Below are 17,928 nucleotides of genomic sequence, written 5' to 3'. Positions count from 1 at the left end.
CTGATGAATCAAGTGTGCTTATTATGGCTGTCAGTTTAAGAGTTAAAGACTCAGGGGGGAAGGAATATATTTGTTTTATTTTAAAAACCCAAAACAAACAAACAAAAAAACCCCACCCAGACAAACAAATAACAACAACAAATTTCCAAACAAAACCAAACCAAATAAAATCTTGTTTCCAAACTGGCTGATGGAAGACAAAAGCAAACATCTGGGAAGGAGAGAGGAAGCCCAGCTCACTGTTAGATGTATTTTCAGCTGCCAGTACCTGTTCATGATTGTTTACAAACACACCCTCCCAATGGGGCTGCTCAGCTATATAAAAGCATGTATTACTTGTTGATGGCTTCTCCAGCTGGAGTGTGCTCTACCTCGTACCCTTCTCTCCTCAAAACATCAATCACTGTGTTGTTGCCCATGAAGTGACCTGCAGTTAAGAGAAAAATGACATGGCTACTCAATGAGCACAAGCAAAGAAAGAGAACAACAACAAAGTCCTTCCTTATGACAGGAGGTGTGCCATACTCAGAGCAGGCAGTGCTTTATCACTCCCCATCAGCATGCACCAGAAACACAGGATCTCTAATGAATGATTGTTGAGTTTCCCAAGGTCATTTCAGTTACCACATTCTGCATTTCTATAATGCAGATGTGATTTAAATGGCTCTAGTCTCACAGGCTGTTGCATTATTAGGCCATGGTGAATTTCGTGGGGGAATGAGAGTTGAAGCTGGGAAACACCTGTTCAGGAGCAGCACCAAATCTACAGCTAGTGGTGGTGCAATGCAGGTCAGTGCTGGTGGCAGCGTGTACATCATTTTAAGCATCCTGTGGCATCATAAAGGCCCTGTTTGAGGTGTCAGTCAACACAATTTTGTAATGATTAAGAATCATCCAACTCCACAGAACAGAAAATAGCTCTAAAAGCCAGTGACTTAAATTGACTTCAGTAACTCTGCCCTAATTCTGTGATTTATGCCTTCATTCTATTTTCAGATAGATGTGGTGGCTGGTTAGCCCATAGTTTGGCATCACATTGAATAAATGAGTATTTAATTCATGCAGGAGTTTTTTCTGAAGGACTGTACACTCTGTATGCTGACATCATCACTTTAACACCTCATTAGATAAGGTTGCCAAGAAGCAACAGAGGCCTTGCACAATCCCTCACAGACCTAGCTTTCTTGAAAATATTTTTCATTCAACACCCTGTATTAACTAAAATTAGGCTTAAGCAACTGACTTACTAGAGTGCTCCCTTGCTTCTGCAGATATATGCATTATTCAGATGGATAACTTCAGAAAAACTGTTTTCTGCTAATATTCTTCATAAATACATGGCACTAAAACCATTAGAATTATTCCAGTAGCCAGAAAAAGCAAGGAGATAGAAAGGGAATCCAACAGTGATGAGATTAACAGGGGACTAAACCCAAGAGATTTATGATTTATCACTGCAAAATGGATTCACTGAATTGAAGAACAAATTTGGTTTTTCATATCACAACAGTGAAGGTCTCATGAACTACCATCTTAAAGCATGACGGTTGGATGGTATAATTTGAACACAGGTATTTATCAAGACAAAATTTTCTCTTGGAGGCTAAGAGCACAAACAGATCTATAGGTCAAATGAAACTTCTTAGTCAAACACTGTGGTGCAAACCCATTGGTACCGTATTTTCTCACCTAGTCATTGGAGTTTTGCCTAGCTCCTCAGCGTAACTTTTACCTTCAGAACAAGGTTTTGCCTTCAGAACATGGGTTAAGAACTGGCTGGAGGGCCATGCCCAGAGAGTGGTGGTGAATGGTGCCACATCCAGCTGGCGGCTAGTCACCAGTGGTGTCCCCCAGGGATCAGTGCTGGGGGACATTCAATATCTTTTTTGATGATCTAGATGAGGGGGTTGAGTCCATCACCAGTAAATTTGCAGATGACACCATGTTGGGAGCAGATGTTGATCTGCTAGAGGGTTGAAGGGCTCTGCAGAGGGACCTCGACCGACTGGACAGATGGGCAGAGTCCAACACAATGGCATTCAACAAGTCCAAGTGCTGGGTGCTGCACTTTGGTCACAACAACCCCATGCAGTGCTACAGGCTGGGGTCAGAGTGGCTGGAGTGCAGCCAGACAGAAAGGGACCTGGGGGTACTGATTGACAGCTGGCTGAACATGAGCCCGCAGTGTGCCCAGATGTCCAAGAAGGCCAATGGCATCCTTGCCTGCATCAAGAATAGTGTGGCCAGCAGGAGCAGGGAAGTCATTGTGCCCCTGTACTCAGCACTGGTTAGGCCACACCTTGAGTACTGTGTCCAGTTCTGGGCCCCTCAGTTTAAGAAGTACATCGAGACACTTGAATGTGTCCAGAGAAGGGCAACGAGGCTGGTGAGGGGCTTGGAGTACAAGCTCTATGAGGAGAGGCTGAGGGAGCTGGGATTGTTTAGCCTGGAGAAGAGGAGGCTCAGGGGTGACCTTATTGCTCTCTATAACTACCTGAATGGAGGTTGTCGCCAGGAGGGGGTTGGTCTCTTCTCCCAGGCAATCAGCACCAGAACAAGAGGACACAGTCTCAAGCTGCACCAGGGGAAGTTTAGGCTCAAGGTGAGGAGAAAGTTCTTCACAGAGAGAGTTGTTAAGCCATTGGAATGGGCTGCCCAAGGAGGTGGTGGAGTCACTGTCCCTGGCGTTGTTCAAGAGGGGACTGGACATGGCACTTGGTGCCGTGGTTTAGTAGTCATGAGGTCTTGGGTGACAGATTGGACTTGATGATCTCTCATGTCTTTTCCAACCCTATTGATTCTACGATTCTATGATAAGTACAGCTGATGTGTCATTACATGGACATAACCTAATCCTGCTGTTATCTGTTGCTTGCCACTGGTTCAGCCTCAGATACAGTTAAATGAGAATTTCATGTCAGCAAGAAGATCAGATACTGCAGGAAACAGGAATTACTATAATTAAACACTGTAACTGAATAAACTTAGTCACTTGAAGGACAGCATAGAATGTGCTGACTTAGTTTCCATCTCTCACCTTTAACACAGAGAGGTATGTGGAAAGCCAAAGAGCTTCCAGGTAGCAGAGAAAGGGAGCACTTCCAAAGGATGACTCACCTCTTGTGAGAGTGACATAGGACAACTTAAGACTATCAGAGAAGTGCCTTTCTGTTGATGAGGACAGTGGCAGTGTATATAGCAAGTTCAGACAAGGTATCCATCTCATGCAGGCAACACTAGATGAGCTGAATCCCATCCCTAGCAGCAAGAAGCAGTCTCTGAACTCATGGTTTCCTATTCTAAGTCCAAAGGACAAGGCATAAAGGCAGCAATAAAATAATATCCCTTGTGCCAATTTAAGAGCTCAGAGTCATGTATTTCAAGAGTGAGCCATTAAACAGCTGCTCACATCACACATCAAACTTTGTTTGTAAAAGTGCTTGTACAAAACTGCAGGAGACTTCCTATATGGTTTGACGATATCAGCAGTGCCAAACAGCCCAAGCTAAGCACTCTTGAAAAAACCTGTAGTTGCTGCTCAGAAATCCAGGTGCAAATGTCATGACTGCCTCATGCAAGAACAGTTGTACTTTTTAAGCACATGTTGGGATGCAGAACATGGAGGCATTTTAACTCTGTTAAGTAAAATTAAAACATTTTTTAAAATAAAATATTTAATGTGATTCATAGGAAAAGAGGAAAGTTGGTGATGTGATCAACTAAGTTACAGATAAGTTTCTCTTAGATGCATGCTTTCTGTACACACTGCTCAAGAGGAAGACATTGCATTCAAGTATGAACACTGTGCTCCCAGATGAGGTGAGACTGCACTTCACTTCTCCCAGAATGAGACAAAGTCCTGCACAGCTGCACTAGATAAACTGAACAACACATGGAAATAGGGGTTATTGATAAAGTACCTGGGATTCCTGATTGCCACCCAGGCTGAAACAGTTTTTCAAACAGAAAATATGGACCACTAAATCTAATAAAATATTCTTGCTTCTACCAGTATTTCCAAGTCATGAAAAACTCAGGGACCAGAACACAAATGTAAGGCCCAAGAGCATGGTACTCTTCCAGATTTAATGTTGCCAGGAGAAGGAAATGACAAAAAATCAAGGGGTACTGAAAGTCAACTTAGATTTCCCCAATTCACCTTAAGTACAGGAGCAGAAGGATTACAATAAGCAGTACTAGTAGTAGTACTACTACTAGCAGTAATACAGTAAGTACAAGCATTACAATACTTATGCAAGTAGCCCTCCCATGCCATTCAGTCTTTTTCATAGTGAAGACTTCCCAACATTCTCCTTCCTATGATTACCTGAAAGAAGAAATATTAATGAAATATTACTCCATGAACACGGAATTTGAGGTTTTTACTTCATGGAGGCAAAACCCATTATTTCCTTAAAATCTCTTTTTAATATAAAATCTGGTGGGCAGGGCTGTGGAACACTGGAATTTTCTATGCTCAAGAAAGTATTTTCACTAGACATGGAGAGACTTGAAGAAAGTGTCTTAAAACTGCATTCACTCAGGAGAAAGACAACACACTCTTATCTACCAGGTTCTGTCAAAAACTAGGTCTCTTAAATGCATGACCTGAGTATTTATAGTAACAGGGATTCCAATTTTTACATTTGAGCAAAGTCATATGTCCTGAGAACTACAAAAAATGAAGTTAGAAAAATGGTATTCCACTGGTTAGAAAGCTAGACTTACAGCAAAGTTAACATAAGGGAAAAGTTAACTACTCTGTATTGCTTACTTTGTAAAAGCTGAGTTTAGAAAAAACAGTTTCTGTTCAGGCGGACAGGAGGAGGAGAGGGGTAATAGAGATAACAGAATCTATTGGGATGTGTACATCCAGTGGCCTGGCACTTCACACTTTCGGAAGTACAGGGCCTTGGTTGACACAGGAGCTCAGTGCACCATAATGCCATCAAATTGTCAGGGATCAGAGCCTATAACTATTCTGGGAGTCACTGGTGGATCTCAAGAGTTGACTAAGATATAAGTTGCTATAAGTTTAACTGGTAAACAGTGGAAGAAGCATACTGTTGTGACCGGACCTGATGCACCTTGTATTTTGGGAATTGATTTTCTGAGAGAAGGGCGTTTCAAAGACCCTAGAGGTTACAAATGGGCTTTTGGAGTAGCTTCTGTAAAAATTGAAGGACAAAAACTGAAGCTGTCTGTTAGACCTGAACTTTCTGATGAATCTGCAGTTGTGGTACAGCACAAGATTCAGGACATTAAATTGCTTCTCAGACTGTGCATCACAGACAATACAGAACCAACCGTGACTCTTTGGTGCCCATTCAGAATCTGATTCGTCAGCTGGAGAGTCAGAAAGTCATCAGCAAAACTCCTTCACCTTTCACCAGTCCAGTGTGGCCTGTGCGAAAGCCGAATGGAGACTGGCGTCTGACAGTGGACTACCGAGCCCTGAATGAAGTAACTCCACCTATGAGTGCAGCAGTACCAGACATGATGGAACTCCAGTATGAGCTGGAATCCAAAGAGGCCAAATGGTATGCTACCACAGACATTGCTAATGCATTCTTCTGTATTCCCATAGCAGAGGAATGCAGGCCTCAGTTTGCTTTCACCTGGAGAGAAATCCAGTACACTTTCAGCAGATTGCCAATGGGCTGGATCCACAGCTCCAGCATCTGTCATGCAGTAATCCATGATGCTCTGGAGGAAGGTGGTGCTCCAGAACACATCCAGTTCATTGATGATATCATCGTCTGGGGTAAAACTGCTGAAGAAGTCTTTGAGAAAGGTAACAAAGTCATTGACATTCTTCTGAATGCAGGTTTTGCCATCAAGAGAGACAAGGTGAAAGGTCCTACCACAGAGATCCAGTTTCTGGGAGTGCAGTGGCAGGATGGACGCCGACACATTCCAGTGGATGTGGTAAATAGAGTCTCTACCATGGCAAATCCCACAAACAAGCAAGAAACTCTACGTTTCTTGGGGATAGTGGGATTTTGGAGACTGCACATCCCTGGATACAGTCAGATTGTGAAACCTCTGTGTGATGTGACTTGAAAGAGGAACGGTTTCCACTGGGGACCTGAACAACAAGCAGCCTTTGACCAGATAAAGCAAGAAGTAGTTCAAGCAATGTGTCTGGGACCTGTCCGAGATGGTCCAGACATTAAGAACATTTTGTACACGGCTGCAAGTGACAATGGTCCAACCTGGTGCTTGTGGCAAAGAGCTCCAGGTGAGACACATGGACGACCTCTTGGTTTCTGGAGTCGAGGTTCAGAGGCTCATTACACTCCAACAGAGAAAGAGATTCTAGCTGCCTATGAAGGAGGAAAAGCAGCTTCTGAAGTGATTGGAACTGAATCACAACTTCTCTTAGCTCCCAGATTGCCAGTTTTGAATTGGATGTTCAAAGGCAAGGGTTCCACACCACATCATGCTACAGATTCCACCTGGTCTAAGTGGATGGCTCTGATAACACAGAGAGCTCGAATGGGAAATCTTGAAAGACCTGGTCTGGTGGAGGTGATCACAAGTTGGCCTGAAGGTACCAACTGTACTAAACCTCCAGAGGAGAGAGTAACTCGTGCTGAGGAAGCTCCTCCTTACAATGACCTTTCTGATGATGAAGAAATATGCTTTGTTCCTGTCGTTCCTGTCGTCTTGACGGAAACAAGCAAAGGTGGAAGTCTGCAGTATGGAGTCCAACATGCCGAGATGCAGAGGCAAAGGATGGAGAAGGAGAATCCAGTCAGTTTGCAGAGGTAAAAGCTGTCCAGCTAGCTCTCAATGTAGCTGAATGTGAGAGATGGCCAAAGCTTTATCTCTACACTGACTCATGGATGGTGACCAATGCTCTGTGGGGTTGGCTAAAGAACTGGAAAAAGAATGGTTGGCAGAGGAAAGGAAAACCCATCTGGGCAGCTGACCTGTGGCAAGACATTGCTGATCGAATCGAGAGAATTCCAGTGAAAGTGAGACACATTGATGCTCACATTCCTAAGAGCAAAGCTACTGAGGAACAGCAACACAACCATCAGGTAGATCTAGCTGCAAGAGTTTCTCAAGTAGACAAGGACTCTGAACTTGATCTTGACTGGAAACACCGAGGTGAGATATTCTTAGCTCGGTGGGCTCACGATTCATCAGGGCATCAAGGCAGAGATGCAACATACCAATGGGCTCGTGACTGATCCATAGACATTTCTATGGATGCTATCACACAAGTCATCCATGACTGTGACATTTGTGCTGCTATTAAGCAGCCAAAGCGAATTAAGCCCTTGTGGTATGGTGACAGATGGTCCAAGTACAGATATGGTGAAGCCTGGCAGATTGACTACATCACTCTACCACGTTCTCGTTCTGGTAAGCAATACGTGCTTACTACGGTAGAGGCAAACACCGGATGGCTGGAAACTTACCCAGTTCCACATGCAACTGCATGCAACACCATTCTTGATCTGGAGAGACAGATCCTGTGGAGACACGGAACTCCAGAGAGGATTGAGTCAGACAACGGAACTCATTTCAAAAACAACCTTGTAAAGAGCTGGGCCAAAGAGCATGGCATTGAGTGGATTTTCCATATTCCCTACTATGCACCAGCTGCAGGGAAGACTGAACGCTACAACTGTTTGTTGAAGACTACTCTTAAAGCCATGGGGGGTGGATCTTTGAAAAACTGCGAGAAACATTTAGCACAAGCAACCTGGCTGGTGAATAGTAGAGGTTCAGCGAACCGAGCTGGACCGGCACATGCAGATCTGCTACGGAGAGTAGAAGGTGATAGAGTCCTGTTGTTAGAGAAAAGAATCTGTTAGGTAAAACTGTTTGGGTATTTTCACCCTCAGGAGAGGCTAAAGCTGTCCGAGGGGTGGTTTCAGCTGAAGGTCCGGGTCACACTTATTGGGTAATGCAAGAGAATGGTGAAATTCAGTGTATTCCACAAAGAAATTTAACTTTAGCTGAGAGAGTTTAATTTCAGACTGTTGTACAGATACATTGCATCCAAAGGAAGAATCCATGAGGAATCTATGGTGCATGAGCCCTGAGAACCCTGAGAGCCCTGAGTCAACTGAGAGTCCCTGTGTCCCTCTTTCCCTTTTCTTCACTTTGTCTGCGGAGAGACAAACTGTTTTCCGTTTTCTTGTTTTCTGATTTTCTTGGACTTCCGAATCATCTACATCTGAGTATAGTTGGAATGGACTATGAGCTTTTCTTATGAACTGTAAATATTGTTTTGGATTGGATGGACAGTACGAACAGCCAATGAAATTGTTTAGAAGGGGTGGACTGTGACCGTTTGAGGCTGTGCCTTTAAGAGAGAGACAGTGTTGGGAACACTCTGGCTGAATGTTTTGGTATCAGAACGAAAACACTCTGATATTCTAAACAAATTTCATTGGTAGATGGGCAGAATGCAACTTTAAGTTGTAGGGCAGTTGGAATTTTTTCTCAGTTTGGGTTTCAGCCTGTTCTGCCTGCCTGCTTCTCAGCAAACTAAGCGGAGCTGACCTTGAGATAAGCAAAACTAATCCTGCATGTGCTTTTGAAGCTTAATAACACCTCTTTTCCTTAATAACTCCCTTTCTTTCTCTCTCTAGCCCCTTTTTGGGAAAAAATGGAGGTGGGGGGGGAGAGAGAGTGGGTTACAGGGAGGGAAACCCTCCTCCCTGAGGAGGTAATTTTGTTGTGTTATTTTTCTTTGCTGTATATTTCTGTATATATATTGTAAATATCTGTATATATTGTGTTATATATAACCTGCTTTCTATATATGCTTGTAAATATAGCTTTTGCTTCTCCAACTGAGTTTAGCTGTGGTTTCTTTCTCTGTGGGGGAGGGAGAGCTAGGCCCTCTCTCAACCTACCACACAAGTGGAGCTGCCTCTAGACTGGAATTTACTGAGAGTTTTCCCCTATTGAAGAATTCCGTTCATTAGACAAGAAGACTCACACAGCTGACTATGCTAGCACCCAGACTTATGTTACCAGTAAGGGAAGGAAATAACAGTGCTATGTCTGAGCTACAGGATTCACAGCCACCTCTGCTGCTGGACCTTCTCCCATTCCATAGCACTTCTTACTTAAAAAAAAAAAAAAAAGCTTAATATAAACTACAAGATAAAAAATTTCCTACTGTAATTGCTCAATAAAGGTAGCACTGATAGTAAGCTAACAGTCACCAGATTGTCAGTACCTAAGCAGAAGTAGTACAGAAATAGGCTGATTTGCTGATTTTTACAGTTGCACTAATACATCGGAACAGAGGTTTCTGCCTCTAATGCTGAAATGCAAAGGTTTCCTGATTCCAGCTGCCAGAGATGCTAGGAGGAGTGTCCTTCATGTGAACCTTGAGGGTTTGGATGTGGGTCCTGCCTCCAAACAACATTATCTATCCCCTTGAGGGTTTGTTCTAATAAACTCTCTCATTAGCATTCAGAAGACTCAAAAAGACTACTAAGGAAAACAACCTCAAAACTGATGGGTTTTATCTGGCATTCTCCAATTTCAGAGATATAGGCACCTCTTCAGAGACTCAGCCTTTCTTCCCACTGAAGAGGCTAAAACGATGCTGCTTTCCAGGGACAGAAGCAAAGCAGGAAATCAGCAAACCCTTTGTGCCCAGGCAGAAGTGAGGTAGCCCCACAAGACTCATTTAATCTGTTAATCATTATGCTATTTTCCTGCCCTCCCCCAATTTTTGCCCTCTTTCAGGATCTGGCAACATTCAGATTCTTGTGGATTTTTCATGAACTTCCTCATTATACATTTTGAATCTTTTGTATAAGGCATGCATAAAATTACTTTTCTTGCGCACTAACATTTCCAGTCCCAAATGGGTGGCAGGTTCAAAGTTTCCATGATGGGTCCTGAATTCCTCCTGGGCAACTTTCATATTCCTATAGCAGATTTTTGATTTTTGCTTACTTTGGTTTTACAGGTATAAACATCTATGCAAGATGGGCAGACATCCTGGGCTTAATGATGCTGATTATTTTTACAAACAATGGTGACAGGCCCTTTCTCTATTCTTTTCCAGAGAAAGTAAATCTTATTCCTCCTGAATAATTACCTATCCAAAAATATGAGGAGGAACAGTAAACTTAGAAGTAATAGCAAACAGGTCTACATGGAAACACCACTATCTAATACACTGCTCTGGACAGTCTCACCACAACTTAGTTTCCCCTGGAAGTTTATGACATAAGGGGAAAAAACAAAGAACATCAGACCGTTCTCTGTCTAATTGGGTCCAATGCACTCAGCACCTGACAGATAACTGATCAGCCCCTCACATCGAAAGAACCTCATCAAAACCTAGACAAAGACACTCTGGGATTTAATGGACTTCAGTAGACTCACTTTGGAGAACCATCAGTGGCTGATCTCTCTTTTTCTCATTCAGCTGGCTAAGAAGATAGGTTACACACTCAGACAGAGTCACTTACACTTCTACAATGATGCCCAAATTGTTCTGTGTGGGTTTGGATCACCATCCAGGAGTGAATTTTAGTTTAAGGAGTATTAGTTGATTCAGCTGCTCAGGGAAGACCTGGAGCTGTACTGATAATCTGGATATTCATTCATCCATCTACTCATAACAATTCTTTTTTCTTTTTTTTTTTTTTCCTGTGAGGGATGGCAGCCTGAGTAATACTAAATTGACACATTCATTGTTTCCTTTAGTAAATAAAAGAAATGGTTGCTGAAGTTTTCACCATCATCTTCTTTTCTTAGTGTTAATGGTGGGTTGCTAACATCTACTTTAAAGCCCCCTTCAGGAGCTGAAAAGAAAAAAGAGCTCTGAGAAAAAAAGGAATTTCCTAGTGTTTACAAGATTAAGAAGACCAACTTCTGAAGTTGTCACATCAGTCAGCATCTCTCACTGATGTCAATCATTTCATCCACCGGGACACAGGGCATCTTAGATCCCTATGTATTTCTTATTCATGAGCTGACTCTTGGGTTTCTCAGCTGTTCAAAGAAGCAGGAAAGACTGGAGGGAAGTAAAATTTGGCTCCTAGAAACTCTGGCTTCACCTGAGGCCTTGTCTGTCATAATAAAGTCAGGATCTCAAGACAATAAGTATGCTTCCTCCTGCATAAAAAAAGCCACCACTTCCCTCTCTTATTATTTAGACCTCTTCAGCAGAAACCATAAGTAAGCCTGGAGTATAAGTGATCATCCATCTAATAAGGAATGCTTCTACTGATACTTCAGCAGTAAAATGTTGACTAGATAAATGTCATCTTGATGCTGCTGAAAGGTTCACAAGACAACATGACAAAGCACAAGGTAGTCAGTGCCATTGCCACTTTCTTTACTGGTAAAACCAGCCCTCAGGAATCATACATTCCTATAACTAGAGGAAAAGCTCAGAACAAAGAAGATTCACCCTGGGTGAAAAAGGATCAAGTTATGGAATATAACAAGACAATAAACAACAGGTACAAGCTTGAAGATTTCACCTCAACATGAGGAGAAACTTCTTCACAGTAAGAGTGACTGAGCACTGGAACAGGCTGCCCGGAGAGGTTGAGTCTCCTCTTCTGCAGGCTAAGCAACCCCAGCTCCCTCAGTCCCTCCTCACAGGGCTTGTGCTCCAAGCCCCTCACCAACCTTGCTGCCCTTCTCTGGACATGCTCCAGCAAGTCAACATCCTTCCTAAACTGAGGGGCCCAGAACTGGACACAGTACTCAAGGTGCGGCCTAACCAGTGCAGTGTACAGGGGCAGAATGCACTAGGGTGGGTTTAGTGGGATATTAGGAAATATTTCTTCACTGAAAGGGTTATCAAACATTGGAATGGTCTGCCCAGGACATTGGTGGAGTCACCATCCCTGAGGCATTTAAGTGGCATATAGACCTGGTGCTTGAGCACATGGTTTAGTGTTGACCCTTCAGTGCTGGGTTGAGGGTTGGACTGGATGACCTTTGAGGTTTCTTCCAATCATATATATTTGTGACTTTGTCCCAGTTCTATAGCCCTTCTTTTTATCTTCTTCTACAGCTCATTCTAACCCACCCTGTACAAGCACTCTCCTGGAACCAGTAATTAACAACAGTACAATATTCAAACAATGTTCAGAACTGAACACAAGATATTTGTCTACCTTTGCTGCTTGCTGGCATAAATAAAATCTTTCACATAATTATTGTCACATACAGTGATCTGGATAAGCAAATTCTAAATTAGCTTGCTGGAAAACTATAAAAGACTGCAAACACATTTGTAATGTGGACTCAGAAATGAGTCTCTGTAAAAATGGATATGTTTTCTGTATTGTGTCTTGTGATGTTATAAAAGAAATCCTCAAGCAAACAATGGCTAAAAGTGGGAGGCAGGCACTGTTTGTTGAGAAGAACTTTTGGAAGAGCAGATGAGACAGAGGCTGAACTGGCATCAAAGGCAGAATATACTTAGAGACATATTCAAAGTCAATCATCCCCAGATATGACCAGAAACCTGTCTGGATTCCAAAATATGATGGAAAAGCACCAGAAGAGCATGCCCAGTGCTTGGAGATCAACTGATGCAAGTGACACTGAGGGCTGACTTATATGTTGGTCAGGAACATCAGTTTAGTAGGGATTAGTGCAATCAGAGCATCAGCAACGGGACCTTGTCTTAGCTTACAGACAGAAATGACCAGAATCTACATAACCTCTGTCCATTATGACAGGGAGTTGCACAGAGCACTGTTACTGCAGGAAGATACCATGTTACAATCTTTACACATTCCTGAACACACATGATCAGTGACCATTTACTACCTGACATTAATTTCAGTTCTTTCCCTTTCCCAGGGCCCATATTGTTTATGGTGGAGGGGATGTAATACTTCTCCGGGAATTGCCACCTGTCTTCTCAAACACCAGTCCTCACTTGTTCCCTTCCCTGGATCTAAAACAAAGGATGGGAGTCATGGCACACCAATCTTGTTTATACTTTCCATGTAGTCCCAGTCTAAAGTATGAATGCTAACCTCACTGAGTTGGATTTGCTTCTGGGTGTGCCTATATACCTGCTGACTACCAAGAGACAGAACATTTTCCCCAATTGAGCCCACATGAAATAGTGACAGACACGATTTCCTTGTAGTTGTGGAAGCAGAGTGAAAGAGGTGAGGAGATGCAGCAGAAAAATCAAGGTGAAAAGCATGTCTTATCTCTCCCCTTACAGTTATCAAGACCCTTAGATTGACACAATGCGGCATGTTATTCTTTTGGATGTGTGCTTGAAAGGTTTATTCAAGTACAGGTGCCACTTTTTACTTGCTGCCTTTCATTTCAGGTCTCTATTTCTCCTACCTTGCTTCCTTGGTTGGTTATACCATAAACACAAACAGCTTGTCCTCTTCTGTGGTGCACTATAGTTGGTTCAGTGTCTTTGGCTATGCACATAAAAAGTTAAGTCTGTAACTAATAAATCACAGAATCGGCCAGATTGGAAAAGACCTCAGAGATCATCAAGTCCAACCTATTACCTAATACCTAACACCTCCTGACAACTAAACCATGGCTCCAAGTGCTACATCCAATTCCTTTTTGAACACCTCCAGGGACACTGACTCCACCACCTCCCTGGGCAGCACATTCCAATGGCTAACAACTCTCTCTGTGAAGAGCTTTCTCTTCACCTTGAGCCTAAACTTCCCCTGGCACAGCTTGAGACTGTGTCCTCTTGTTCTGGTGCTGATTGTCTGGGAGAAGAGACCAACCCTCACCTGGCTACAACCTCCATTCAGGTAGTTACAGACAGCAATAAGGTCTCCCCTGAGCCTCCTCTTCACTAGGCTAAATAACCCCAGCTCCCTCAGCCTCTCTTTGTAGGGCTTGTGCTTGAGGCCTCTCCCCAGCCTCGTTGCCCTTCTCTGGACACGTTCAAGAGTCTCAATGTCCTTCTTAAACTGAGGGGCCCAGAAGTGGACACAATACTGGAGGTGTGGCCTAACCAGTGCTGAGTACAGGGGCACAATGACTTCCCTGCTCCTGCTGGCCACACTACTTCTGATGCAAGCCAGGATTTCAGGATGCCATGATGTTGCAGTCAATGTACACACTGTGAGCTCTTTGCATCCTGCAACAATTTCCTACACTGAAAAAGTTTCCTTATTAGGGTACAGCTGTCAGGGCAAAGCTGTATTCTTTGTTTATCATCGTAGAAGTACTGATGCTACTTTAAACTGAGGCGAGCACTTGTAAAGAGCTTCTAATAGACAAAGGATAAATGTGTTCAGGTTGAGAGGTACCTCAGTCACATACCAGCTCCAAATGCAAAGAAGAAACTCTTGTTGGGATACTCTTCCAGCAGGTGCTTCACCCTCCTGCCCATTCGCTCATTTCGCTTGTAGATGAGCTCCTGGCGGAAGTATCTGTCTATCTCTTGGGCAGTAACCAGTTCATGAGCTAGAAGTGTAGTATTAATGAAATTTGGGACCTAAGGAAGGAAAACAAAAAAAAGGTCTTCATGAAATGGGAATTTATTTCACGGCAACCATTATGGACAGGTATTTTGCTTCATCACTGAATGTGGCAATCACCTTGTCCCTCAAGGCACATCCAGTAGGACAAAACCTGAAGGAAGCTAAAAAATTGCTCAGCAAACTTTGTGCATAGTGCTTCATTTTTCTCAACAGGTAATTCCATAAGCCAGCCAGGTGATTTTTTTTTTTTTTCTCTCATGTACAGCCATCAAATAATTTCAAAAGGCCAAACAATATATTCTAGATCCTGATTGCTTGGCTGAAGAAAATATCTTTAGCTATACACCTCTTCCTTAAATTGCCATAGGTATGACATAACTACACTCTTCTGCAAGAGTTTGATTGCTATCAAAGCCCTCAGGACAACTGTGCAGTTTGAACTAATTAACAAAATCATCCCCAAGCCTCCCAAAAGAAAGAGGGACAGATTTTGTCATTGAAAGAAAGTATTACTATGTCTGGCTCCCTTGTCCTCAAGGTACCTTTTCAAATATTAGCCTCCTCCCAGGAGGACCTCCAGGGCAACCATGGCTGCACAATACTCTGACCTCTTGTTAGTGGAGAGAAATATGGGACTGGAGTTGCAGCCATCCCATATGCTTGACAAGTAATACTGGGCGTTGCAGCTATGGGGACTGCTAAGGAGAGAGTCCTCAAGTGGTTGCTTTGTGGAAGCACAGCCACTAAGCCAGATGCTTTCCTTTGCCAGGCTCAACAGAAAAAGTTTTGAAGCCACTCAGAGACTATTAGCAATTGTATTGAAAGGGTTCTTAGACCACAGTGGGACATTGCCAGGCAAGCACAGGGGGCAAACAGAATTTACAGAGAAGTTCTCAGGTGCTTAAAACCAGAAACTGATCCTGTTGCACTTTGCCTTGCAGTGGAGCCTGACATGTAAGTAAAGGGTAGTTGCTCCCTGGGTGATATGCATGCTTTGGCAAAAGCTGTTCTCTCCAAGGACCTCAGCAGACTAATGATGCAGTATCTGTATGCTCTTACAGCGCAGGCCTCCTTCGAGAAGCCCTTTGAAGATGAAGTCCACTGTGCAAAAGCAAAGCAGTGTTAACAACCAGGTTGCCTGCATCCGCAGGCTAGAGTGTGTGCAGGACAGGAAGGTAACAACATGTGCACAAAGGTCAGTGCCAGAGAAGTAAGGGTTAGTATGACAGTGTTTGGAAATACCCTGCAGCACTGCACCAAAAGGCCACGGGAAAATGGTTATTCATCAGGGAAAGCCCAGGTACCAATACACCCATTTGTTCAGCACAGTAAAGCCAGAGCCTAGGTTCTCACTGATGTACCACATTGCGAGGCACAGACAAAAATAGATAGGCCTGATGTCTCAGTCTGTGGGTAGCTAATCTAACAGACCAAACAGGCTCCCGATGGGCATTTTCTCCATGTTTAAAGATCAGAACATTGCATTCCACTCTGCTGCTTAGGAAACCATTTCCATAACCCATGACTCTGAGGGCTCAGAAGGTTTTCTTTTCCTTAATATTTGTCTAAATCTGTATTTTCTTTGTTTCAGTCCACTTCTCTTCTTTGGGCCTTGCCCACAGCACACAGTCATACCGAGAGTGAACATTAAAAAGCTTGAAACTTGCCCAGCCTCACACAACCATCCAAGTCACAAGTGCATTTCACTGTGGTGTTGCTGCTACTGCACAAAAGAGCCTGCTGCGGCTTTCTGTTCATGCTAAATTCCTAAGATAGCATAATTCCACAGGAAAATAAAGGATTAAGTCATACAGCTTTGACGCTAAAGCAAACATGGCATTTGTGAAAAGGCTAAGTCAGGTGCACCTTTGCTGCTTGTGTGCAGCCAGACAGGGCTGAGGAGGTACAGACTCTTGGGACAGGAAGCACAGGAAAGCAGACGTGCCAGAGAGCCAGCAGCATGTCTTTGGCCATCACCTGCAAAGACCCTGCCTGAGGAGCAACAAGCACAAGCAAGACAGAGGTTAGTGCTATAGGGATATGTACATAGTGCAAGGGCTACAGTGGCAAGACTCACTTGAGCAGTATCATGGTTGAAGATGATGGAGCTGAGGTTCCCACAGTTGTAATGCTTGATAAGGTCTTCTGTCGTATAGGGGATCTGGAGACTGCCTGCCCGGAGGCTCTCCTGCTGCAAGAGAGTCTGATTCAAAGCAAAGACCACCTGAGGGAGGGGGAGAGGGAGGAAAAACCAGAGTTCCCTGTGAGTTCTCATCTTGCCCCTTGAGAAGTACACAGACATACAGTTACTTGGGTGCTGGTTGATGGTAGGCTGAACATGAGCCTGCAGTGTGCCCAGGCAGCCAGGAGGGCCAATGGCATCCTGGCCTGCATCAGGAACAGTGTGGCCAGCAGGAGCAGGGAGGTCATTCTGCCCCTGTACACTGCACTGGTTAGGCCGCACCTCGAGTACTGTGTCCAGTTCTGGGCCCCTCAGTTTAGGAAGGATGTTGACTTGCTGGAGCGTGTCCAGAAAAGGGCAACAAGGTTGGTGAGGGGCTTGGAGCACAAGCCCTGTGAGGAGAGATTGAGGGAGCTGGGGTTGCTTAGCCTGGAGAGGAGGAGACTCAGGGGTGACCTTATTGCTCTCTACAACTACCTGAAGGGGGGTTGTAGTGAGGTGGATGTTGGTCTCTTCTCCCAGGCAACCAGTACCAGAACAAGAGGGCACAGTCTCAGGCTGCGTCAGGGGAGGTTTAGGCTGGAGGTTAGGAGGAAGTTTTACACAGAGAGAGTGATTGCCCACTGGAATGGGCTGCCTGAGGAGGTGGTGGGGTCGCCATTGCTGGGGGTGTTCAGGGCGAGACTTGACAGGATGCTTGGTTGCATGGTTTAGTTGATTGGGTAGTGTTGGATGATAGGTTGGACACGATGATCTTGAAGGTCTCTTCCAACCTGGTTTATTCTATTCTATTCTATTCTATTCTATTCTATTCTATTCTATTCTATTCTATTCTATTCTATTCTATTCTATTCTACTTGCTGAGGGCTCTCTGAAGCTGCTCCAGCTCCAAGTACCCCAGTCCACATGTCACCAACCCATGCTTGCACCAGGTCTGCCTCAGGTTCCACAGGCTGGTTCATAGGGAACTGATTCACCACACATAACTTCGGAGGCTTTGCCCATGAAGTTAATAATACAGAAGACAGAAAGGTGCAAACTCAAATAGGGCAAATCTTGCTGTCCTAAGTAACAGTTTGCCTGACCACTATAGAGTCCTAGGGCCTGATTGGTTTCTATCTCTACAGCTACTCCGTCACCTACTTAAATTAAGCATGGCTTCTCCTTGTTTGACCTTTCTTTCTCATCCACATTTCTACTCCCAGTGAACCTCTTCCATGACAGGAAAGAGGGAAGATCAGCAGAGGACACTCCAGGTGTTGCACACCTTCAGCACAGTATGGCTGTTCCAGGGTGCTGGCCTCAGGG

The 17,928-nt window shown here is 44.0% G+C and overlaps 1 protein-coding gene across 1 annotated transcript in view; it reads right to left on the bottom strand.

Moving 5' to 3' along the window:
* The window catches only part of TRABD2A (TraB domain containing 2A), a 93,210-nt gene that overhangs the window by 8,750 nt on the left and 66,532 nt on the right, over window positions 1–17,928 (bottom strand). Inside the window, exons 4-6 of the mRNA XM_054178260.1 lie at window positions 16,516–16,662; window positions 14,278–14,452; window positions 337–427 (exon numbers count right to left, since the gene is read on the bottom strand). Of these exons, the coding sequence (XP_054034235.1) occupies window positions 337–427; window positions 14,278–14,452; window positions 16,516–16,662 (413 nt within the window). The remainder of the gene's footprint in view (window positions 1–336; window positions 428–14,277; window positions 14,453–16,515; window positions 16,663–17,928) is intronic.

Source organism: Dryobates pubescens, chromosome Z (genome assembly GCF_014839835.1).
Source record: "Dryobates pubescens isolate bDryPub1 chromosome Z, bDryPub1.pri, whole genome shotgun sequence".
NCBI lineage: Eukaryota > Metazoa > Chordata > Aves > Piciformes > Picidae > Dryobates > Dryobates pubescens.
The sequence above is the reverse complement of the archived record's forward strand: the minus strand, read 5'-3'. Positions and strand labels throughout refer to the sequence as shown.